Below are 27793 nucleotides of genomic sequence, written 5' to 3' on the forward strand. Positions count from 1 at the left end.
TCACCAGTTGAATATTTGGTGGGAGTCGAAGAGTCTTGACAACACAAATTAAAACAATAACCACGATATTACCAATGCCACCAAAGATTATTGTCAGTATTAGAAGCACTGCACTGATCCACAAAGATAAATTTTGTAGAAGATTTCCCGCAAAAATCACAGTATATCGTCCATTGATATCAATATAAGTCGCATTTGAAAATTCATCTATCTCTGAACAGTTGTAGGAGTAATCCATCTTCAAATTGGCTAGCGTTATGTCAACTGACTGTGAAGATCATGTTTTTAGTTCTTCATTTTCAGAATTATACCCCTTCATCGACAAATTGATTTGTGAAAACACTGTACGCAAAAGATTTCCTTGAAGGACAGAGTAGAGGGGGTACAGAGCATTGACAGCAATCATAAGTAATTAAGGTCGTTCACTCATCGAAAGATTGCCACTTATAGCCGATAGCTGTCCATCACGTGTTCACCCCCTCAAAGGCCATTATTACGAAAGATAACCAACCCTCATCGTGTCCATAATTATCAAAGTAACGTCATTACGTACGTCGTAATACGCACATTAAACCTTAAAAGTCATCTTTACAGGCATTCTGTGACTAGTAGACGATAGATTTTTAAAATTAAGTCTCATGTTCTTTAAATGTTTTGAGTGTTATTCATGTTTAGTTTCTTAAACAAAAATGTCGAACTTTTTAATAAACAAAAATTTTCAGATTACTAGTACAGTAGTCACCATGTCACAATGCGTCCATTTTTTAAAAACCTTTACAGACATTGAAAAGTGGATAGGTGAAACCATGATAATCCATGGCATATCGCGTCCAATGGTAAACTTTTTACAGACATTACATAAATTTAAGAGTCGATAGGTGAAACCATAATTCCATGACATATTGCGTCCAAAGTTAAACCTTTACAGACATTGCATAACCTTAAGAGTCGGTCATGGAAACCTTGATAATCCATGACATATTGCGTCCAACACTGAGGAAACAAAAGTAATCATTACCTAACGTCCAGGCTGTGCTGCATGTCGATTTCCTGTATATTGAAACGTCCCCCTACATAATTATATATTTATACATTAGTGTAATTGAAATTATCAATTAATGTGATTGTACTAACTTTTGATGACATGTGATTACTTAGGTTTACTAACCACTTAATGAACGTACAGTTACAAACTTTTGACAGATTTTGCTAAGTTTAAATTTTTTCAGAATACAATTACTGAATTGTAATCACGAACAAAGTTTATTGGTGTTTTAATTTAGATAAGAGGAGAAGAATGGAAGACGTCTTGATTTAGTCAATAAAACGCAAATTATGGAGAGAAAAGTAGCCAGGCTAGGAAAGGAAGAAGAAAAAAGTTTTATATCACCACAAACATTAATGAATCAATTGATCAATATCACAAACAAAATAAGTTTTATTTCACCACAAAAATTAATCATTCAATCGATCAGTCATTCAACCAAATAATTAGTCAATCAATCAATAAATCAATCAATCGATCGATCAATCGATCGATTAATCAATCAGTCAATTAAATGCTCGATGCACCCTGTGCTTTTTTTGGTCTGAGCTAGTAGCTTGGCTCAACCCATACCCGAAGGTATTCGGAAGTTATCATAGAAGCCCAGCATGGTGAGGTAACATGTATTTTTGCATGGATACGACAGTGCGTGAATATAGCATTAGATTGGTTTTTGGAGACGACACATGTTTTTTAGAAATACGACAAATTTATATCCATTAAGTATTACTTTGTGAACATAAGTGTAAATACGTTGAATAGTTTGTCACAGCCATTGGTCTCTGCACCAAGTGCCCACAGAGAAGATACAGATTAGATGTTGAGGTAAACAATTGAAGCCCTTAAAATCGCCAAGTCCAACAGCAATGTTTCCATCAGAACCTGTTTCTATGGCGTGCTGTAAACAAATAACAATGCTTATCACTTTTCAATGTGCCATGTGTGTCATGCATGTCTCTGTTTTTCTCCTGTTATCCATCTCTGTGTTGAAAACACCGTGTCCCATGAGCCAAACACAAAAACAACTTCATTTCATCGGTAATACGGCTATCTCAGCAGATGGCGTGAGCCAATTAGGTAGATTTCATAATGGATAGGCGTATCCATGGTGGGGTGATCGTTGCTATGTGACGTCGTAACATAATTACTGCTGTGACACATAAACGGTAAGTTGATCATTCTAAGCGAGATGGGGAAATCAAAATTCAAAATCACCATTTGCTTGGATTCTAGGCTATAATTGAAGCACCTCAAAATAAACGCACGTGTGTAGCCTTACATATACTGTAACACTGTAGAAACACGTTATGAATTTGTAGTTTACAGCACCCTAAAATTAGTAAATATTGGTTGAAATAGAAGATATTTGATATTATAATATGTGATAGTTTATGTCAGTATGCAACAGTATATTCCAGAGTTTAAAACTTGTAATGTTGGGACATATACTGATAAACTTTGTACGGTAAAGTGCATATCCCACCATGTCTGGTCATGGCATGACAGTGTGATCTTTGCTCTGTCGGGTCAAAGCACTATCAGCAGGGCCGTAGCCTGACCAAATTGCCGGGGGGGGGGGGCAGAACGTTGTCTTGGTGCAATCATGCATTTGCAATTTAGAAAGGTGCAATTTACATAAATGTGCATGTAATTTACATAATATCTATTTTAGCATCCGCAATTAAATATCATATGTAAGGCCAGAAAAAAAAAATGCTGGTCAACGGGTAACATAACCCATCACATTGGGTAGGTAGGTCGATTTCATTTTTTCGCAATGCTTGAAAAGGATAATACAAACCATATATAATGATAGCAAAATATTTCAGGTCGAGTTTAGATAGAACTTATTCAGTCATCTTGATTCTATCTCATACAATTTGTCTGCATAGCTACAGTTAGGAAATGTACACAATTTACGGTTAAACAAATGGTGTAGTTCCTCTCACCCTCTCTTCTTAAAAAATGTTAAGCCCCGCCAAATGAAACTCAAGCATTATTTTAGCCACCCCTTCTGTCACCTAACTACATTTGAGATATAAAATCATATGGTACAATGATGCATAAAAATATCAGTGATAGCCAACTACAATAATACTCCGAACGAGATTAATTGACACAGGGTGTGGATTTCATAAGGAGATGTCTCTAATTAGCTCTAACCTATACAGGGAGGTCCTTAGCCAGACACCTTCCATCTTGTTTTGGGAGAAAGACAATTATCACCTTGATTGCTACTGATTGGAAGGAGACAACTCCAAGGGTGTAAAAATTGAAAAAAGGACAGTGTAGGAGGCCATTTAGAGGCATAAAATATCAAACCATAGACTAGACACAATTTAGTCTTACAATGCTTGAATATGGTAATAAAATACCAGAATTGGAACAATTATGCTATGCATTACATATTATCTGGAAGTGTATTTTGTTGTGGCAAAGCTGAAAGACATTTTGCGGATGTGCACTTGGTAAATGACTTCTCCTGAAGTTTAATTTGGTTCCAAAAAATCCCGAATAAAAAAAGAGCAAAACATTTCAAGACTTTCAGACTTTTGATGGCCCAATGACTGCTCAGCCCACTCCAATGGTCGTAAACGTTTGTTCAATTCTTTTTAGTGCACATTGGATATGCAACAGCTTATTTCAATCTCAATTCATCATCAGAGCCAAGTAAACCATTGCATAAGATATTATATAATTTGGAATAGACTCAAATGTATATTGTTACCTGAATTATTCAGAAAATATAAAGAAATATCCTTTTTGGATTTTGATGTCGAAGGTACAGCTCTGTTTACAAATTCAGAGCCATTCTTTCCATAGCAAATTGTCGCTTCAAAATGAATTGCGGAATAACGCTAGTGTCAGTGTGCAATGAGATAATTATATAAAACAACATTTTAACCAAAGACAACGCCGATCGAACACAATTATTGAAAGTGGATCTTCAAAGAGTTGATCTTAAACTGCGTACCTGGTTTAATAGTTTTTTTCAGGGCCACCAAATATTCCAAAAAGATATCTATGAAATCTCTTAAAGATAGTATGAAATGTTTTAATATAAGGAACAAGATGTAAATGAGATCGAGCGCATCTTCGGAGTCACTGCATGCAGCAGGCGACCTCACGTTGAACGACTTTTTCCGTCTCTTTTTTGTTTTGTTCGCTGACATTATTGCGACTTGCTATCTTCAAAAGAAGGAGACTTTCAAGACTACTGTTACTCGCAGAAAATGCACAGTGCATGTGCGCACTTCTCTTGTACTTTCCCACACAAAGAATTTTTAATTTGCTGCAAAAAGTTACAATTTTTAACTGGACACATTTTTATTCAAAGTTAAGCCAGCGTACAATAGAGATATAAAATACATATTAGCCAGGAGTCAGTGTACAGTCAATAGTGAACCATCAATTTAAATCGCGAATGCTAGGAATCGTCACGTAAATAACGATTTTAATAGCATCGCTATGTATTCAAAAAGTAGCTTTTTTCTTTCATTTTTCCAAAATCTCAGGGGGGGGGGGGCTGCCCCCCCCCCCACAGACTACGGTACTGATGAGTACTACCGTATATAGGTAACGAGGGAAGTCAAACTAACATGTTTCATGCGTGAAAATGCCATGAGCATGTGTTCAAATGAAAAAGTTGTTGCTACAGTTGGCTTCGATTGACGCCTTTCACTAGTAGAAAAAATAGTACAGATTACGACATTTTCCGTACTATAGTTCAGATTGAGTTCAATTCTGTACTTTTATGCTGATGAGGTGGACGTTTCTGTACTTTCCCATTAGCGCCTGTCTAATCGGATTATACTCGATCTGAAAAATAGTTCAGATTGCGAGTCGGAAGTGATTTGAATACATTTGCATTTAGTTCAGAATATATTCATGAGTTCACCCCGATAACCGGGCAGTAAACAAATGAATATTCAAATCTATCTCGCCTGCATGTGATTCAAGGCGTGTACACTAATTGTTTGACCCACAGAAAACTAACAGTAACACTATTTAGTTAGTTAGTTGTCTGTGTTTGACCACATGGAGGCGGAGGGGGAGGGTGCAAAAGAAAAGGGTTACACACATGTACAGTGTATGATATGATGAGAGCTACATTTAATGTACATGTACATACGAACTGACATGTATACGTACATGTACAACTACGCTAGCATGTAAACGTTAGCAAAAACTCTTACTACTACCTCAGACCACTAAAATACTAGAGTGGTCTGAGCTACTACTACTTGCAAAAAGTATTTACAAGCATTTCCATGTAGGTCAATGAAATATCACCTATGTGGGTTATACTTCAATAGTCGGTCAAACAGCGTAAAGGTCTACATTCTACAATGATAAATACATTCGATGTTAGTCAAAGAGGACAACAATGACAGACATGATTGTTCAACTCGGTGCGATCTAAGATGAATTCACGGTGTATATTTGGTTACGTCGCCTTTGAATTGATGATGACGACTCGTCCGACCTAGACTGTTCTGGTCCAGTTTCAAGTGAAAGTCAGAATTATCACGGTGCCATTGATTATACTAACTGTGACGAAACTCGCCCACTCTAGTCTCTATGACTTCATTAGCCCCAAAATGCAAGAACTTAATAATGGTATTGTAAATCGAAGTTCATGCATGCTCTGACTGTCGCATGTTTTTTGTTTTCTTACATTTTATACAATTTTGAATTGTTAGCTTTGTATTTCCTGCATTAATGTTGAAAACTGGTCTTTTTACTGTGCGTCTTCAATGCGCAGGTAAAATAGTGTGTTAATCTAGCATCGTGAGTACGCGCTCGCTTATGGTTTTGCATACCTTGGACTGCCTGTCATTCAGTATTGTTTTAGCCTATTTATTTCTAAAGAAAAATGGTCTGTAAAGGGACTGCTTTAGTTGTCACAGTGCCTTTGTGGATTTATAAATCGATTTATGACAAGTGAGTCTACCTATTTTTTTTCCGACCCACTCAGTCAAGGAGTGCGATACACCAATCACCGTTTATTTAGCTTTGTATACAGTGTATGGATAATAGCAAGTTTCGGGACTGAAAAATCATAAATTGTTTGTTAGACTTATTTTTTATTCAATGTAATCTGGGTTGATTAGGAATTTTCAGATATCAGGATTTAAACCTCGGATTTCAACTCAGAAAAGCTATATTTTTTGCCTCAGTCTGAATTATATTAGTAGAACTCTCACCAACGTTCCCAATGTGAAGTGATCTGAAAGTTGATGAGAGGTCCTCACGTTGGATTGCAGCACTGCATGTTCTTGCCGGGAAGATAAAGAGGTGTAGTAATTATGGTTTAAAACTGACTTTTACAAACGCCAGTCGTGTAGGGTCTATGATTTTTTATGTTGTGGATGAATGCGGCACTTTGATCTGAACCTCAGACCACTATAATAGGAACATACTAGAATCGCTTTTTGTTTTAGGTGTGAATGGGGCTCTAAACCCATCTTCTCTGTCGTGCATGGTTACCCTTCAAACCTGCTTCAAGCCGAACGTTGTGCAAAACGATACTTCGTGTCTTTACGGGGTTTTTTTGCAATTGTGTTTTAGTGGCCTGAGTCTGAACAAGTGTTCATACAGTACAGCAAAGTCCCACCAACAAAATCCATAGCAATAGATGCAGGAAAACCTCAGTATGGGCGACGGTGAAATCATGGTGTTAGTTCTAAAACTTTTGAAAGCAAGAACATATGTTTGTGCAACTTTTGTATTAAAAGCATACTATTCCAATTCAAGGACAACGATTTTGTTCAGAAATGGTGGTAGGACTATAATCCTTCCTACCTCCTTCCTTCCTACCTCCATAGTTCAAAACCGCTGATCGTAACTGCATGGTACAGCGCATCTACATTTATTTCTGAGTTACGGAGGGCATTATTTGATAAGTACCCCATTCGTCCCTGTATTAGATCTTGTATAGTCATAATATTACAAAGATATGTGATTGTTGTGATCATTTCATTTGATCATTATGTATTCAAGTGTAGTCAAATTTTCTTAGGTGTATGAGCAACTTTACTTCACCAATAAATTCTACTTTCTCACGAGTATTGTAAAATAACATGGCTATAATATGATACTACACAGCACGTTTTAGACGTATTTGCATATCAATGTCATCTTCAAATTTTCTTGAAGAATTCTTCATCCAGATACTCTAACATACCTGCACACCAAATGTCAGCCCATGCAATCGATTAGTTTTGCGGCTGTCATTCATTTTTACTTTGAATTCTTTTATTTACAAAACAAATGACAGTTTTTGACCCCAAAAATGACCAAAAACAGAAAATTGAAAATATCTTGCTGTCATAAACAAATATGAATAGACTTCTCGATAAAATTCCATTTACTCATTGGGAACATCGAACGTACAATGTCAAAAAGTCGCACTGGCGCAAAGTATCATGGGAAAACTTTCTTTGGCACACCTCACTTAGGAAATATAGCCGCAACAAAAAAGTTAATACTGGGATCATGTCTTTTTAAATTTAGCCTTTACCTTATAGAATAGAAGTATCAAAAGTGTATGCACTAACAAGTATCTGTGGTTTGTGCAAATCGCTGATGATTGTTAAACAACAAAACTTTGCATACCATTGTCATTAATAATTCCACGTTTTACTTCTGAATCAGTTCTAAACACTTACGATTGAAATGATCGTCAACGATACGCTGATTTGTAGTTGAGGGTAATTAAAAATATTTTACAATGACGGTTTCGACCATTAGCCGATGGAGGTGACCCCAACCAAACCTGTCACAAGATGTAAACTTGCACACTTTTTTGTGTCAATATGTCTGTTCTGGTCAGTCTGTTTTGGGAATTTATGGTACATTCACTGTCGCAGTTTTCAGCCAGGGTCACGTTATTCGACGATTACTATTTGGATAAACACTGCAAAAAAGTGACACCCGTCATTGTTGCTTAGACATTTTCCTAGGGTATTTTTCAACAGGATTTATAGTAAGAAGTAACTTTGTTGATGGTGTAGTCACTGACTTTATAACCCTACATCGATGACTTAGTAATTGAACACGCAAATGAATTATCATGAACACTGATCTACTACCGATCCGACCCTGGGATTCGATCACAATTCATGGCATCGCTTGCCAGTCTATGTCTTGGTCACGCAAACGTGAACACTCTGATATCTGAAACACTTCTTTGCTCCAGATACGCACCTTTTCTTTCATGGAAAATGTCATATAGTTTGAAGTAAGCTGGGAGAAAATATTAATGAGATATTTGTAGATTTAAATAAGAGTGAAATGATAGTCAAGTGATTTTGAACCATCTCCGTGTATTTTGCTTTAGCGAAAACACTGACAACTACTAGTATGTGATCGCCGATATTAGTTCTCGCAAAACCAATATACCACAACATTAGTGTTGAATCTTTTGTACGAATACCTGAGCATGACAAAATATCCGAAGAAAACAGCGAGGGTTGTTGGCTGAGCCGGTATCCGAAAATCAAATAAAGTCTGTTTGAAAACTGCGACTGTGAGTGTATAGTTGATGATTCAAGGACGGTTGCCTATTAAAGACACATCGGTTTGTTCATGGAGGTAGAAAAGACGTGTTCCTACCTCCATGGTTTGTTCAAAAATGGAGGTAGGCTACCTCGAATATTCAAAGTTATCAGTTTTGAATCTGTGTTGCTATTGTTGACCATTACTCACATACCAGTCCCTCACCCTCTTAGAAGTACAACTGCGAAACTTCAAAGATTATCTACAAGGTTGTGAACTTTGTAGCAAGCAAGGTGGGGGTTATAGGAAGGTGTCATCTCTTTGACACTTACAATGTGGTGATTGTTAACTGCCCTCACTTCGTTTTATTTTGTCATTTTTTTAGCTTTAAGTTGACGACATACCACCTTCCATGCAAAGATGACATTCTGTTTTTAACAAAACCAATAGGTAGAGGTATTATTTGTATTTTTTGTATCGCGTTTAACTTTCAGCGATACCAATTTTACTGAAGTGCAAATTGGTCATTAGCTGAAATTTTCACACAGCAATCTATTTAAATCCTACCGGCATAAGTATTACAGTGTTGTTGTGTTAGTTGTCTGTGGTTTTTGCGTAGTAGAAAGTAACAGCACTACGTCCTCTTTGTCCTACATTATCGGCCTGCAAAAGGCATTTCAAGTTCAATTATTTCAACTTCTTCTTTGTATAGTGGGTAATGTCAATCAAGGTATGGGTTTATTGATTTCTGAACATTTCTTGCCACCTGCGAAGGGGTCACGTGAGAATCACTTTTGACAATGCACATTGCTTGTCCTTACGCCAGGGGACAGTCTTAGTGGTAGAAAAGCAGTAGAGTATGACAGTTAATACAATTAATACCATATACAATTAATTTGTAGGTGAGGTTGCGACCAAGTAGGGAAAAATGTCAGTCATTACCAGTGAATGGCTCACACCTAAACGACTACAAAAGTTTGTCGAGACTTAAGCTTACTGATAAACAGCTAGCTACTCAATGACAACCTAATATACTGCCAAAAACATTCGGCCTTATCAATGGCGACGTACTGACTGCTCGAACTTCTGGACTTACTCAAGGCCTCGCCCGGTCGTCAAATTGCAAAGAACAATGAAGAACAGCTGAACACCTTCCTGTGGTCATCTGTTCCTTTCCGTACCGACTCTCAATTGTTTTGCTGTGTTTACTTGTTTATCTTTAATAACAATAGTTTTTTAACTAACACCAATGTTCTTCCACTTTCTTTGCTTTCAAAGTCAGTCACTTACTGTTGTAGCTTAACTTGCCAGTCAAAGACAGCCATCCTCAACTGGACACACAACATGACAACAAAGATATACCAGAAAATCATGACGTTTTGAATCATATCATTCGGCCCTCAACCCTGTTTTTGACAATTAAAAAATGCTCTACTACCCATCACAGCCAGTATCAATCAGACTTTTTCCATATATTATATTCCACCCTAACTTAACCCATATGACCGCCCCATTTATAACTCGTATGTCCGGACATGAACATGATTGGCTGTTCGCTGACCAAGGGGTATGAGACCATATGTGGAAGTGGGGGATAAGCTTATCAAATATGACCGTAGTTCCATGTAAATTAAAACTTATAGTTATGCTTATAGTCGTTACGTTTTCAGTTTATTGTGGTACCCGCTTGATGCTTTCTCTGAAGATGCCGACGGGATCAGTCTAAAATTCAGTTCTGGTGTATAAACTACAATGTATCACACATATCATGACTCTCACTATCCAATCCATCGGCTATACACTGGAGAACACAAGGACTATACTGACTGTTTTCTATCCAGCACGAAATAAATTGAGAATACGTGGAACTTATATGTACATGAACAGTAGCTCCGACAACTCTGACAAGTCTCTATATACCCCACCAGGCCTCTTTGCTGGAGTTCGCGGAGCGTGTGTTGTCAGTGCTAATCTCGTCTAGTTCCTATCACCGTGTTCCTAAACAGTATCGTTACCATTTACACCTCCACTCACTAAACTTGGTTTAGTCATAGAAAATAGAGAGGACCCTCTCTATTGTCTATGGTTTAGTTAGATACCAATTGGCATCTGGACTAGAGCTAATCACGAGTCCATCACAACGTGCATGCATCATTTTCTGATGTCCGCATTTTGGACATTGAAGTAAATGATTTTACATTTCTGAGTCTCATTCTGTATTTTTCCACTGTTCTATATGTGGTAGCTACTACTTTTGGCACAATTAAAAAAAAAGATGTTACGAAGACGAAAAACAATATAATCGAGATGCACGATAAACATTTTTGGAAAAAAAGTCACATAAATGACTGCAGTATCGATATTTTTAATTGGCATGATTGAAGACTTTAAAAAATGAATGATGATAAAAGTGAGATTTTGCCTCAGTGATGGTTTTTCTATACAAGCGATAACATCACGATACCGGGTACTTCACAAACATTATCTCACTGACTTCAAAACCATAGTGACTAAATCGTTTCATACAATTAGACGGCATGATGTTTTTTACGTCTCGCACAAGCATATACAATGGTACACTTTACCAAATTGTAATAGACCATGTAAATATTACATTGACCGATGCAGATCTTGCTCGCGCAGGTTGGGTAGATTTATATGCTACGTTATGCCTTAGGCCTAAAAAATAACTGTTTGGTTTCTGTTTCCTAACTCAAGCTTAAATTATTGGACCCTTGTGAACCAAAAATGTGCGAAAATTCAACGCCAAAATAGTAACGCTTTGCACAGTTTTCACACTGAGCAATACGATTAGATCATAGACAGTGAAGTTCTCCAGTGTCTCTGGTTAGACCGACAACAATGAAACCGTTAGCGGGATCTCAGAGTCATACTCATTCACATACAATTTTTTATGGCTGTTCACGTTGGTTAGCAACATCTCTGTCTTTGAGTTTGAATGAAATCGCTGCCATTCCCTACAGGAAACTGTTCTATGGAATTACATGCCAGGAGCGCTTTCAATATCATAGAATGTTTTGTTGATCTTCTTTTTTCTTTCTTTTTTTTTTTTTTGGGGGGGGGGTCGACAACTTTTACCAAGACAACCATTATATTAATCATTATAGTAACTACCTAGCATGGCTAATAGCCATACTGAGGTAGAACTGTAGATTGCTAAAATGTTAAGGGGTGCTGGTTGTACACAACCTCAGCATATGCCACTTGACTTTCAGGCATTAATAGGTGGCAGAAATAGTCCGCACCAGGGCCGCTCTGTAGTCCGCATAAAAGGGTGACTAAGCCCAAACAATATTGTCCAGACCAGATTTGGAGGTGTGAACGCATTTAAAGCTGACTCGGTTCTAAATCTTGGTGCATATTCATGAGGTCGACACCTAGAAAACGAACCATGTGTAAATTTCTTTTGTCTTTTGTTAGTTAATTTATGCGGGTAAACTGTGTCTTCACTAACATTTTCCACTAAAAGTTTCAAAATTGTCTTGTTTTTTGAAGGACTACTATAATAATATTTCACCGCCCTTGCTTTATTGTCATATCAGGAAAGTCAAGAACTTGACAAAAGCTATTCAAAACAAAGTAATCAAAGTTGCAAAACCAAAATGGTGCCGTGGAGAGTTGTGTCTGGTCATGTTCTGATCATGGAAGTATAACCCACGGTCTGATCTAGTAGCAGTATATCAACGACGAATCTACATTACAAACAAACAAACAAACAACACACACACACACACACACACACACACACACACACGCGCGCGCGGTGATATTAAAAAGCACGCAACACAAAGGTTGGTTCACATCCCTCGCATCAGTACCGGTACCCATTCTACTGAGTTATAAATATAAATCACATTCTCAGCTACAACATTGAACTTGTATGATACAAAAATCTTCAGAATGTGCGGGCCATATTTTCACTATCGGCATTGGCAGTCACTATCACTGCCTTTAAAAAAAATTAATACAGATAAATGGAAGCAAAAACAATCCTCTTGACGGTAGTTTAGTAGTCAGTTATGAATTATGTAACGTTAAATAACGCTATTCAAATATTTCCCTCTATGCCTCCCATATACCGATAGTAAATCTTCAAACATCCATACAGACATGCGGACTTTGCTCCCTACTAGATACATCCATGTTTTACGTTACTTTCGTATTGCAAATTTAGCTGATGATGTCATGTCAAAGCCACGTGGTCTAAAAACCAGAATCTCCGTACATACATTTCGATATGAAATTATTTATCCGTGATGTTTATAATTTTGGTCGGTCAATATAGTTTCAATGACCAAGTGTGACCCCCACTGATGTCTAAAGTACTAATATCAGTACCTGACCGGCCATGGCCATGGCCTTGTTTTTGTTTTTGATTTTCTTGATTCAATATTCAAATCTACGTAATGTCTGGTTTGTTAGGCCATAAATTCCAAGCATATTTACCATGATATCACAAATATAGACCAGTTACAGAAAGTAATGTGTCAGCAAAATACTGTAATATCGACACTGTTTCACGGATTTTAGGGACGCTGGTGCTTGGATTATTTTACGGTTGACATTACCTAGCCAGTAATATAAGGAGTAGTACGTGGGTATTTTATCCCTGGACTTTATATCGAAATGGAATAAGCTGAAACAGTTCTTCTTTGAGCAGGAAATATGTTGTGATTATGGATATTATATATATATATATATATATATATATATATATATATATATATATATATATATATATATATATATATATATATATATATATATATAATTGCCAACACATCGGCAACGAGAGTAATGACATTGACTATATGTAATATGTAAAGATGTAGTGTAAAATTGGAATACGGTCGTCAGGAACTAGATTAGGGTAGGGGGAGGCTCAGGAGAAAATTATTGTCACGGGAAAAAAACGAATTGGGACGTGCGTGAAAATTCGGATTGTCTGAAAGGGGCCCGGAGTCACGTACAAATATTTTGCTCATGAGTTGAACCAAATTTAACTCCAGGAGCAGACGTTTAACAAGCGTATTTTTAAAAGGGTGACTGGCAGAGAATGTGTGTCTCTTGAAGGGTAGACAATATACTCGCGATAGACTATGGGTTTCAGGCCACTGTGTCAGACGTGGTCTTGGAGGAGTCAGTACAATTCCTCCAAGAGTGGTAAGAGGCCAAGCCTGAAATAGACGGGTTTGCAAGTAGAAGTTTACATGCCTTGTCTGTGGTTTACATTGTGCACGCAAAACATCTCACAAAACCGGCCATAACTAAAGCGGCATATCAGTAAATATGAACAACGTGATCTTGGTAATTTGGATACCAGTTCTGAAAATATTCTCTGGGAAAATAGGTTAAAATGAACATCGAGATAGCTGCCTATTTCCCATTGTTTATAAATCGTCAAGAGGTTAAGCTATCCACTCAGATGAATCACTCTTTGTCACTTTATAATCTGGCATTATACATGGGATAATTTCCAAAATGTACATGTTTTATCATTTCATTTTGGACTTTATAGAAGTTGATGACTAATATATATATATATATATATATATATATATATATATATATATATATATATATATATATATATATTTAGTCACCTGTTCAACTTTAACATTGTCAATAAAAAGGTCGGGCACTACTTTAGGGTTCTTCCTAAAGTCGACCTTTCGTCCAAGTAGTTTTCTTTACACCAAGTAACAAACCTATCAACTTCATCGAAATAAGTACGGTCAGAATTTGACAGGTCAACTAATGCAGAGTTATCAGAATATTTGATAAGTGGATTTGTATCGGTACCTGATGAGCAGTCATTTGTGTAAAGTGTAAATAGTTTGTGTGAGAGTATCGTGCTCTGTGAGGCACCCCTAAATGTTGAATGGAAGGCTGAACTTAATTTTTGGTAGCGAACAAACTGGGAAAGGTTGACAAGAAAATCCATTATCCAGAGGATGAGTTTGGGGTTAACGTTTAAATAACTAAGTTTATGAGCCATCATGTTTGGTTGACTTCTGTTAACGACTGATGAAAAATCAATAACCAATAGTCTTACAAATGAACTTGGTTTTTCAAGATGTGTATACGCATCGTGAAGTAATGTGAGAGTTGCATTATCAGTACCTCTATTACTTTAATATGTAAATTGGTATGGGTCAAGGTGTGAATGTTGTTGTGGGTTTTGACAAAGTAAAATACGCTCGAAGCATTTCATCACAATGGAAGTCAGTGCTACAGGACGATGCCTTGGAAGTTTTTAGGGACCGGACAGATGGTAGATGTTTTCCGAATGGTTGATATCGTATGATCATTGTACGACCAATTGAACAATCTACTGGAAACACTAGCTAACTGCGATGCATAGACATTCAGTAACCTACCACATATGTTATCAGGACCCATAGCTTTCCTTATATTTAGTTTCTTAAAAATAGACAACTCGTTTATCACTGATTTCAAATTAACTCTTCTTTTCTTCTTATTTACTCTCAAGATCTAACCCGATGTTATCTATTTCCTTTCCAAAATCGTGAATATCAAAGCGACAGTACATTACAACTTCGCCTCGCCACCACCCTGTGTTGCTTGGCAAGGTGGTAAATAAAACAAGTTTGCCTTTGGGATTATATTAACTGGGATTGTCGACACTGAATAATCCGGTCAATCATGGCACTGCGCTCATTGTATGTCACGGCGTACAAGTATAAACGACGTTCATACTTCCATGACCATATAGTTTCTGCGACCTGTCATTTGTTTGACCATAGACACTCCACCTTTGTGGAGGGTCCATGGTTTGATGGGATGCGTTAATTCTGGCAAACTTGTTTGGCAAATCGATCTGACGCAATATAGCTTGTGACCGTGGCATGCATAGCTTGGGTCAAAATCTATAACACCATTAAAGTATAAATAATGTTTAAACTTCCACGATAACACATACCTTTGAGAAATTATACTGACAGTATAATTACTCCAAGCACAGACTATTCTCGTGTCAAACCCCGACACGAACTTGTTTTTCCTTGAAGAGTATATCTCGTGAGACCTATGGAAATTATCAAAATCTATATTGTAGTTGAAAAGAGCAAGAATGAAAAGAGGGGAAATTTAAGGGACATCATTTCTATATACACGTGTATTGTGCAAAGAACCCGATATCTTTGACCGCGTTGCCGTCAACCGAGCAATGGTAATATATATATATATATATATATATATATATATATATATATATATATATATATATATATATATATATATATATATATATATATATATATATATATATATAAGAGGTAAGTCATAAACTGAAGGAAAAGTGCTCAATACTGAGAAGTAGAGCTGTATTTACACAAAGTACACAAGTTATGGTACGGAGGCCGTTACGATCTTCAGACGACTAAATAACGGAAATTCAAGTGATAGAATTCGAACTCACAGAAGAACTGGTACCCGGATGTGATGCGCGTTGTTGAGTGACATGGTGGAATGATAGAATGTATTTGTTTTCGTGGACGATTTAGTGGACGATCTAGTGGAATTAATCTCTAAAAAAACCATGAATCATGATCTGAGTACTTCACAAATGTATTCAATGCTCAAGTCCAAAGTGATGAAAGTTTCTCGATTTCCATGATCTTATCAGATCCACCTTGATAGACATAAATTCAGGCATTAATGGTGAGATTAATATCCGACTGTAGTCTTTTGGACAAGGTAATTACTTCGATAGTCTAGTTCCTATACTGTATCATTACCATTTATACCTCCACTCACAGTATAGTCAGAGTCGTTACTCTAGAAGTCTTGAAATGCATGAGATGCAATTTAAAATCCATTTACAGCCACCCACACAGTCATTAACATCATGTCTTTGTTAATAAATCACAAAACTCTAACCAATAACACAGTCCCTCATAAAGTTAGTGTTTATTGGGACAGTAATGTTCAAATGTGGTATATTTGTCAGCTCATGATGCTACTTATATACTGTTTACATCACCAAAACATTTAGGTTTCACTGATTGGGTGAACAACTTTTTGTGCTATTTGAGGGGCTTTTGGTTAGACGTGGTTTAGTTAGAAACCATATTGGCATCCAGACTAGTTTGAAGGAGATCATTGAAGAACAATAAAAATAAAACTCAAGGTGTGGATATGGGATCAGTGTGGCATTCTACATAGACATTCTCCAACAATTCTTGTAGACATGTTATGTAACCATTTTTTCTTCACGAAAGGCATGTTCCCACAGGAATCAATGGGGTGGGGGTTTCTAACATTGTCTTTTGAAAGTAAATTACATGTATGTCAAAACTAAAATTATTGTATTTACTAAGAGATGAAATTCTTAAGAAAATTGAAAAGTGGTTATTGGTGGTCATAAACTCGACGTTGTCATCGTTATGTCAAGCAGTGGTCTATGGTATTTAGCGCTTGCAGCTCAAGCGAGTAAAGCAATGATTGCGGTCATGAGTCAACTTGCAAAACTTGGGGACCTCCTAGACAAAACTAAATTTAAAAGTTTTTGACTGTAAACTATTACCGATATTAAATTATACGGTGGAAATTTTGGGTTTTAATACGTCTACTGAAACTGAACGTGTTCAAAGTAAATTTCAGTGTTATATTTTGAGTCGTATATAAACATATATGTAGTCTTTGAGTATGGGAGCTACAAAAATGCTTGACAAGTGTTCATTACGGGAAGTAGGCTGAAATGTTTTGAGATTGCTGAACGAGAGCTGCAAAAATTTAACCTCAGACCACTTCTCCTCAGCCCTGGTTCAAGTTCTTAGGTCATAGTGGTGTAAACTACATCTCAGACCACAATGTAGTGACCTGAGACTACATGTACATGTAGGCCCTACCTACTGGTATATTATGTAACTGCACTTGACGCCAGTGTGATTTCTAACTAAACTGTGTTATTGAAAGAACCGATGTGACGTGATCTGATGTCTTTGTACCTGACACAATCCTAACTGCTGTATTTTGGGCATGTTGAAGAGGGACAATGTTTTTAGCTGGCAGCCCATACAGAAGGGCCATTCAGTAGTCAGGTTTCGATGATATAAGTGCATGACCAAGGTTCTGACAAACTCCGTTTGTAGGATACTGGCGTATGCGACCATAGACAGTGGAGGGGCCCCCTCCACTGTCAATGATGCGACCTATTGTTCGGGGGTGAAAAAGAACTGATCTACATGTCAACGAGATGTGCTTCTTGAGGTTATAACGGTCATCAATTGTTACACAAATGGTACATGCTGAATCCACTAACTGCACAGAAGACGATCCAATGTTGATGTGGTTCATGAGACGAGGAAGCCTGTTGAACTGAGACGTGATAAGGAGGACCTCGGTTTTGCCATCATTAAACTAGCTTATTTTGGGTCGTTTAATATCATGTGCAACAGTTTCCATCTTAGTTACTGTAGTTGACGTATGTGATTGGGGAAATATATTGGTAAATCTGGTTGTCGTCTACATGTTGTTGCATATTGAGATTTTGATGTCGGATTAGCTTTCCAAGTGGTGATGTGTATAGGACAGCATACGCGTGTAAGAGTGGACCAAGCACAGGGTTTTGTGGCACTCCACACTGCAAATGTTTGGTTTCTGATATGCCTTGTACAGAAATGGACTGTTGTATATCTTTGAGGTATAAAGACTCTAGTCGAATGCCTGTAATACCGAGCTCGGAATACTCTTGAAATTATGCTGGAGTCAGAATTTACGGGGGGGGGGGGGGCATGAACAAAATTGAGGTTCAAAGGGAGGCATGACAATTGTGATGGTCTGAAAGGGCCCCCGAATATTCTGCTCATGATTTGAACCAAAATTAAACCTCAGGAGCAGTTGTTTACCAAGTAAATTTACATTTGTATAAGTGTATGCCCCCCCTCTCTCTCTCTCTCTCTCTCTCTCTCTCTCTCTCTCTCTCTCTCTCTCTCTCTCTCTCTCTCTCTCTCTCTCTCTCTCTCTCTCTCCCGTCTCCCCCCTCTCTCTCTCGTCTCCGTATGTCTCCTCTCTTGCTCTATCTCTCTGTGTGGAGACTTTGTTGAACATTCAAACCACAGGAGCAATCGTTTACCTTGTACTTTGCAAAATTGTTCACTTCATTTACCTACCACACATTTAATTATTAGGCAGCCAATGGCCAAACGAATGTGTGTGTCTGCCAAAATATCTATGTATTAGTTAAAGCGTAGGTAATAGAGTTGTAAAATAATTTAATGAGAGTACAATTTGGGTTTTGAAGACAATTTTCAAGTACTTTATGGCTTCCAATAATGTGTATGGTTTGAAATATTATGCCGCTAAATGGCAAGGTAGGTAATAGAGTTGTAAAATAATTTAATGAGAGTACAATTTGGGTTTTGAAGACAATTTTCAAGTACTTTATGGCTTCCAATAATGTGTATGGTTTGAAATATTATGCCGCTAAATGGCCTCCTACATGTCCTTATTTTTCAAAAAATTGCCTACTGTGGGGGGTGCCGTTTCTGTCAAGACATAGGATTCAAAAAGAAAACTCTGCTGGTTAAGTTTTTCCAAGTACAGGTTACAGCCCAATGAGCCCACATCCATTTGTAAAGAAATCTCTATGTCTGATATGTATGGACACTGAAGTTGATTTCCACTGTTAGCTTACATTGTGTCATATAGTGTACCATACTGTACTTCTCTGACGTGTATGGGGAGGGGGTAATGTATAATTGCATATTAAAATATGTGCAGCCGGGGGGGGGGGTATGGACGTCGCCATCTTTCAAGCGCTAAATTACCTGTTAATCGAGATTTGTTTCAAAACATTAGCATGGTTGATAATATATGTGAAAGGGGTAAACTAAGAATGGTTTCTGGGATCGCCTATCGAAACTTATTCAGTCATAAAATCATCAGGTTTCTGACAATTTCCAATACCTGTTACAAGAAAGACTGAAGTACAAGAACATTTGGTTAGCTACATGTATTACATCTGATGCCTTATACGTGACACGCACGATAATTGTCCAGTTTGCATCAGAGCATGGAAGTATACTTCCATGATCAGAGGGTGTGCCTCGCCTTCTGTACATGTGCCGTACGTCTGGCTTGTCTGTCAGTGTCACATTTTGCTTCCCCTCTTCAGTTTTCTCAGATGTTTTAAGAATTTAAACATAGTCAGTGTCTGATCGACAAAAATTCTTTCCACTGAAGTTTAGAAAACATTTAGTGCAACTCTACGTAAACGTCATGTTGATGCATCATACATCATCATGAGACGTCACATTGACCTCACACTTCGCTTCGCGCTTCCTTCAACGTCCGGTCGTTATGAAACTAGTTCGAAGGCTTTCGCTAGCGATAGCGTGGCCAGTCTTGTTTTACTGCGTAATCATCTAATGTTTTCCAAATAATTATGAATTAATTTATCTTTTTGTTTACACTTTGGGTATTTTACTTGCTATTAGAACTCCCGGGCAACTCATATTTAATTTTCCAACCTTAGAATTTGTTCAATGATCGTCAGGTTTGAGTACTTTCCTAAGCCGGTCCCACAACTGTTATACTTATAAGTTATAGCTGGGCGTTGTGACCGGTAACCGGCTATTATCTACATCACTGCCTACTAGGTACGTCAAAAACACACCGTTCGCACATGTGAGCCTGATTTTAGGCAAAATATCAGGGCTATTAGAGTGCATACAGGCCCTTTTGTTCGCTTGTATTGTTTGCATTTGGTATTTGGCATTTCGCACGTTGTTTATTTGCACCATTCACAGTGTCTTATCATGCTTTGTGTAACTTGTAAGCCTAATCGACAACTGGGCCAACGGTTTTTACTAGACAAATTTGAAACAAATTTTGCGTCAGTTTGATGGTAAACCTGCTATATTGACTACCAAACTTAGTTAACCCCAGTTATTTCTACTCATGTTGCATCACCATATATTTAGAAAGAGTATATATGAAATATGAGAGCCATGTGAAACTTCTTCAGTGCAAAATGGGATGAAGATATGAGGGCAAAGTCAGTGCTCCTTATAGTCTCGCTGCCAGACTCGAGACTATCGGCGCAGCCGCGAGAAGAGAGGGGGACTGGTCCCTCTCTTCTCGCGGCTGCGCCGCTCGGTAAACAGATTAGGGACGATAGTCTCGAGTCTGGCAGCGAGACTATGCTCCTTACAGCAGTTTGTTTTTCCCGCATATGCATACATTACCCATAATCCTTTTAAGTATTCTGCAGATATCTGTGCAATGTGCACACACGACTCATGAAAATCTGGAATGCACTGATCGAAGCCAATTGTACAGTTATACTATAAAAACAGGAGTTAAGAGTATACCACATTGAAATAAAACAAGAGAATAAGAGATGAGGGCCCTCAGAATCGTCACGTAGAGTGATATAACAGTTACATGGATGCCGGGCATGTACCCATAGGTACGGGCCCGGGGGGGGGGGTTCTGCATGCCGAACGTCATTAAGTATTTCCTTTACTTTGGTGCTCATGATCGTAATTTGGATGATGCCCAAGATATTTGAGGCGTGAATACCTGTTGTTCTTCTAAAGGCTTGTTTATTACTGTGAAGATCACACCCTAACACTTAATTGTTCTATAAACGACACATGGACAAGAATACTATTCCCATAGAGGTTAGTCTAGTTAATTCCTGATGGACCGTATTTCGTTCAGCGTTACGTTGTACATAACACGGTCCGTCAGAAACTATAGACGACATGGACGACATGGTGGCCATATAATATTCCCAATAGTCACTCAATTTTACTTAGCTAGAAATAATGTCCACAGACTCAAATCTGTCAGCACGTCTCTACTGTGAGTTTGTTGACGCTATTGGCCGGTCAGGTTTGTTAAGAAGCTCCATACACTAGCAATATTTGTGGCCCAATGTTAAACTATTATTGGAAACGATTGTCATGTCATCTAAATCTGTATTACTATGCATCAAACGCGTAGAAATGTGAAACACGTTTAGTGGTGGCGGTATGTAGTGCATAATGAAAAGGCGTACTACGAACATTTATTTCAAAATGAGCCCTGTGATTTTACAATCTACGTACGTCCTAACCATGTAGTTCATATCATAAGCCTGCTTATATACATACATATGTATCGAATACACTAGCTACACGTATAGCGTTTATGTACGCATTGATTGCAAGCACGGTAGATTTGAATATTCATTTGTTTACTGCCCGGTTATCGGGGTGAACTCATGAATATATTCTGAACTAAATGCAAATGTATTCAAATCACTTCCGACTCGCAATCTGAACTATTTTTCAGATCGAGTATAATCCGATTAGACAGGCGCTAATGGGAAAGTACAGAAACGTCCACCTCATCAGCATAAAAGTACAGAATTGAACTCAATCTGAACTATAGTACGGAAAATGTCGTAATCTGTACTATTTTTTCTACTAGTGTGAGACAAGTGAGTTATCATTCTTTCAAATGATCAAAATTTATGATTTTTACCATTTCATTTTAAATCATATACTTTGAGAAGTGAGGAAGAGATAATTTCATTATTATCCTGACTACCCGATGTTCCTTTCTGCCATTTTCAATGAACTTTGTTGTTGGATTTCGGTGTGCTCGACGGAAAAGCATCTATTTGGCCGAACATATGAAATGAGCTCAAGATTATCTGTGTGTTATTCAAGTTTGCGCTTCTCCAACTTTGTGACGGAAGGGTAATATCATATTTTATCATTAAACCTAGGTAGTGGTCCCTGTTTGTGTAATCCTTGTTTGAATGGTGGAACTTGTGAGGATTATGGAGGTAACGGCTTCGTGTGCCAGTGTCCTAAACCATACACAGGGTCGTTGTGTGAGACAGGTCTAGGTGTAGGTGAGCATTAATTCTTTCTTCGATCAGTGTGGGGCGTGCCCTATACATTTTAAAGATGTATCATTTCATTTTGGGGAAAAACTCCAAAGTGTTGTCCTTTCACCTCTTAGTTTCTTTCTTGCGATTTCTCTGAACATTACTCGCATTCAAGCTGAGTTGTTCGGGTCTAACACAAAAGCACTTTATGTCAGTATCATGAGTTCAGCTCCAAATTGAAACTTTCGTAGAGAATTATCAGTCTAAGGCGATAATATAAATATTACGGGTTTCTACTACTATTTCGTCGACAAGTTGTTTGGTATCATATGTGTCACTTTAAATGTATTATATACATTATATCATAATTCATATCACCAAACAGTCAAAAATCATTTTCCTTTAGACAGACAACCTGGTTACTGTTGTTGCATTTCGGTTTAATAGACGAAAAAAGCATCTATTTGGCCGAACATATGAAATGAGCTCAAGATTATCTGTGTGTTATTCAAGTTTGCGCTTCTCCAAGGTTTGTGACGGAAGGGTAAAATCACATATTATCACTATACCTAGGTAGTGGTCCCTGTTTGTGCAATCCTTGTTTGAATGGTGGAACTTGTGAGGATTATGGAGATAAAAGCTTCATGTGCCAGTGTCCTAAACTATACACAGGGACGTTTTGTCAAGCAGTTCTAGGTGAGCATTAATTCTTTCTTCGATCAGTGTGGGGCGTGTCTGTACATTTTAAAAGATGTATCATTTCATTTTGGGGAAACTCTTCAAAGTGTTGTGAAGTCACCGCTCAGTTTCTTTCTTGCGATTTCTCTGAACATTACTCGCAGTCAAGCTGAGTTGTCCGGGTCCAACACAAAAGCACTTCATGTCAGTATCATGACTTCAGCTCCAAATTGAAACTTTCGTAGAGAATTATCAGTCTAAGGTGATAATATAAATATTACGGGTTTCTACCACAATTTCGTCGACAAAACTTGTAAGATATTGTTTTAAAAGGTGAAATCCGGCGGAACATATGAAATGAGCTCAAGTTTGTGACATATCTAGGCATTGCTGGTTCATACCCATTGTTAATTTTAATGTTGCTTTTTGTATTATTTTCCATCAACAATGTAATTCTATAACAATGAATGCAAGTCACTGACTACACACATAATGTAAGTTAACTAAAATAGTACGTGCATTGTAAGTAATGATGTGTAGACTCATTGTTTTTCACATCTCCCAATATACATAATATGAACGTGGTATGTATGTATGTATGTATGTATGTATGTATGTATGTATGTAAAGGGAATCTTGCATGGTGAATCATGGAAATGTGTTTCCAGACATGTTAGGAACATTATTACAGATTACGTTTTAAATTAAACATATGCCTTCATTTGTATATCTCTTACAGATTAACAAAAACGGATATTCTGAAGATAAACTTCTTCTTCTTCTTAAGTATTGAAGTATACTTACATTGCATGTGTTCGAATGCTAATTCCCATCTCCTTTTGTTCAATATAGTTGATAAGTGTTTTAATTATTTCAAGGTTGATAGACACCCAGTCATTTGAGTAACAAATGCTTTTATTATGACAATAAACCGTAATGTTGCCTCAGTATGGTAACAGTATGTGATATTTCGAATACATTGAGTGAAACAAAAACATGTTTATGGTGGCAAAGTATTCAGAAAGTTGAAGTTATTTTGACGACTAACTTACTCGGCTATCATAAATGCGTTCATATTTAATTATTCATTTTCATATAATTATTGTAGGATTATCAGAATAGGACATGCGTAATAAACACTAAGGAAGAACTAGAAATCGGGCTGGAATGCACCTAGAAGATGAACTAGGTTTGAAATTGGATTTAGGGGGAACTGATAAAAACTGCTAAAACATTACTCGAAGATCGAAGTTTGACTTGAGAAGTAACCTTGGCTTACGTTTGCAACAAACGGTATGACCTCGGTTCATTCCTCGTAACGTTCATTTGACCACGGGCCTGTGAATAGAATTGACTGTGTTACTGAGTTAGTGATCAGGTGTACGGTAGGCACGAACCATAGAGTAACATGTTAGGTTTACTGTTAGGCACTGGTAGTAGACTAGTGATATATTTTTTCCTGTCTGTTTGTGTATTTCCATATATGGTGAATTAAAAAGTATATATGCATCATGTATCGTAGTCTTTGTCATATATGCTGTACTTGTTTCCCGTTGAAGGTGAACTAGAAAGGGCATGACGTGGCCGTGTTCTAATAATGAATGAATTAATGTAATAAAAGCAAAGGAATATAAACCACTTATAGCTAGCACCACCCGTGACACAAGAACTAGTATAGAGCTCATTGGTAGTTACCATATATATTAATGATATTGCAGCCTATAGGTAAATATTTCTAATTATTCATGAATACAACAGCTATATACCCACCACATACATATGTCACATGTATCACAATTAACATTAATTATTGATTAGTAATGAAATGCATGTATGATCAATTTTAATAATGTATTATCAAATATACAGAATGCAAATTAAGTCATAATTATGCAGTACATACCTGGTATATCATGCTGTTATCAATATCTCCATGGTTTTGAGTAATAACCGTATAATATTATGCTATAAAATGAGGTGTATTGTAAAAATTCAACTTGTCTATAATTGAGAGTGGAATGAGCGCCAGGGCACATTCTTGCTAATTTTGTGAGCACTCCAAAGCTATCACTCGAGTGTTCTTCTTTCTACACATAATGGGTTGAACAGAATAGTTTTTGTACCCTGCATATTCTGTCATTTATCCATCTATAGTTCTCTGCAGACAATAAACAACGCTTCAGATAGCTATTTTTAAAGTTTCAGTTGCACATTTTTCGTATTCATGGTAGACATTTTTTATAAACAATACAGAATCGTGACACTTTTGATGCATTCTAGATTCAGAAAATAATCATGCCATTTGGAAAAAAATGTAATTAACTATGTCATAATATCTTATCCAGGGCTCACCCACACAAAAAAGAAACAAATTTGGACAAAAAAATCAACAATCCTATAACAGAAACATATAATTATTTGCCAAAGAATCAAACGACTGATAAAGATATGCACTGCCAGATTTAAACTACATGCTTCCCATAAGGGTAAACCATTGATTTTGGGTCTACACACAACTATAGCTATTATACATGATGTACCACTAACTGGAAAAATTAATTGTATGAAACTATATGAAATTTGAAGCTTGCATTGTTAACATATTGCTTAAGTATTAAAAAATGTCTCGTGTATCATATATTGCCATATAATATTTAGTAATATTGATGGGTCGACCTGCGTTTCCAGCGGGAACATCAACTTGGAAGGAACACCCATTACAGTGTTTGGTATGTCATAGTGTATGTTTTCCACCCACACCAGTAGAGGGCGCTATATTTCCAACTTTTTCATTGTAGAAAGGGTAGTTTCTATAAATGACTCAAATTTCTACGTGACATGTTTGTCAGTAGCAATTGACCTACATTTTGCCCATTTTGAAAGATAGCTTTAGCATTGATTCACACCAACAATCTTGCAAACAATGAATTCACCAACGTTCATTCTTCTTCTGGCGTTCTTTGGTCTGCAGCTGTTCAGCATTAAGGTATGAATCAAATGTATAACAAACATATACACATTAAGTTAATTGTTGTTCTCTACCGTAATTCGATCATGGTATACATATACAATCGCTTCTAACATCTTTTGATATCTAAACCACGTTTGACTACATTGTAAACTGAATTCCATCTATAAGTAACACAAACATGCATACATTAGATCAAAAGGTTTTGATGTGAAGCGAAGGCACAGTGAACTCTCAACTGTCATAAAGTAATATTAATTAGCACAAATGTTCGCGTTTGGCGAATAGTATTCTAAGATGACAACATTAAGAGTTATTGAAAGATCAACAGTGTCAAATAATGACTAATTACAGGCAGCTGGTAAAACAATGGCGGGATCAATTGTTAAGCTACTTTTCATATTTTATCAATATTATTTGCATTGAATAAACATTCTGGACATTCCTTCAGATTATTTTCAATATAAAAACAACGACTTCCCTTTGTTTATATTTTATAAATTTGCAGATTAACCAAAATGAATATTTAGAATAACATATCACCAATGGCATTGTAGCACAACTATGACGCACAACTGTATACATATAGTTTACGTGTTTAAAACAATGTGCATCCACAGGCTGATCAAGCCCAACTTTTTCCATCATTTTACCTGAGGTATCCCAATTGTTTTCCATCATTCTGCTATTGTATATTAGTTCTTGGGTGACTGTACGTAATGTTTTGAAAGTTTATCCACTTGCGTATTAAACCATTCATGTTGTTATGTTTTCAAATATACATGATAATTTCACTGTTGCTATGGCTTTTGGTCTAGTGGCGAGACATATAATAATATATGTGTTCATTTTCCGAATATGTATCTGTTTGTCTAGCTAGCCCTTTTGTTACCCTTGCCATATACACCACAATTTCACTGCTGATATGCGCGTGATCTTGTTGCTAGGCATATATATGTTCATTTTTGAATGTTTATCCACATGTATTTTAATCTGAGTTGTTACTTTGGCAAAATAAATCATTTGGCTGTCGCTATGTGCATTGTATTGTTGCCAAGCATATTTTCATGCATTTTTAAAAGTTTATTCACATACCTATTAATCTCTGTTGTTATCTTTGCAATATATGCCATCATTAGACTATTGCTATGGGCGTGGTATTGATACTTGCCACATTCGCAAACATTTTTGAATGTTTATACTTTTTTCTACCGAAAATATATGTGACATATGATTGTTGCTAAGGGTGTCGTCATGGTTTCTAGGGTCAATTGCGTCAATAGGTTTTGAACTAAATTTGCAGAATAACATTTCTAGAAACATCTTTGCCAAATTTCAGGCCATCAACAAAGTAGTTTTTGAGATATAACTGCAACCGAATTTCCTATTTTTACAAAATTATGCATATCCCTGTTGAGATCATCAATGTGACATTCTTAGTAGTTCTTCATCTACACACCCATATTGAACATCATCACCAAATTTCAGCTCAATCAGCCATGTAGTTTCTAAATGAAAAATCTTTAAACACAAAGACACAGTTTTAGGCGTAATTTGCATACCACTGATAGTATAACTATGTCATGAACAATACTTTATTGACACATACCTAAGAATATCCCCACGAAATGCCAGACCAGTCTGACCAAGTACTTGTTCAGTTTGTTTTTGTTTGAAAGAATGCGAATGTTACAATTTTCATTTGCGTTTATCGACTCTTTTTATATTCAAT

The 27793-nt window shown here is 36.9% G+C and overlaps 1 protein-coding gene across 1 annotated transcript; it reads left to right on the plus strand.

The window, feature by feature from the left end:
• Positions 1-8681: 8681 nt before the first annotated feature.
• On the plus strand, positions 8682-24596 carry LOC144445207 (vitamin K-dependent protein Z-like). Its single transcript, XM_078134749.1, has 5 exons — positions 8682-8687; positions 9448-9520; positions 22311-22439; positions 22989-23111; positions 23833-24596. Exons 1-5 carry the CDS (start codon positions 8682-8684, stop codon positions 23835-23837), a joined length of 336 nt encoding a protein of 111 aa, XP_077990875.1. The 3' UTR covers positions 23838-24596.
• Positions 24597-27793: the final 3197 nt, after the last annotated feature.

The sequence above is a fragment of the Glandiceps talaboti genome, chromosome 14 (genome assembly GCF_964340395.1).
Source record: "Glandiceps talaboti chromosome 14, keGlaTala1.1, whole genome shotgun sequence".
Classification (NCBI taxonomy): Eukaryota; Metazoa; Hemichordata; class Enteropneusta; family Spengelidae; genus Glandiceps; species Glandiceps talaboti.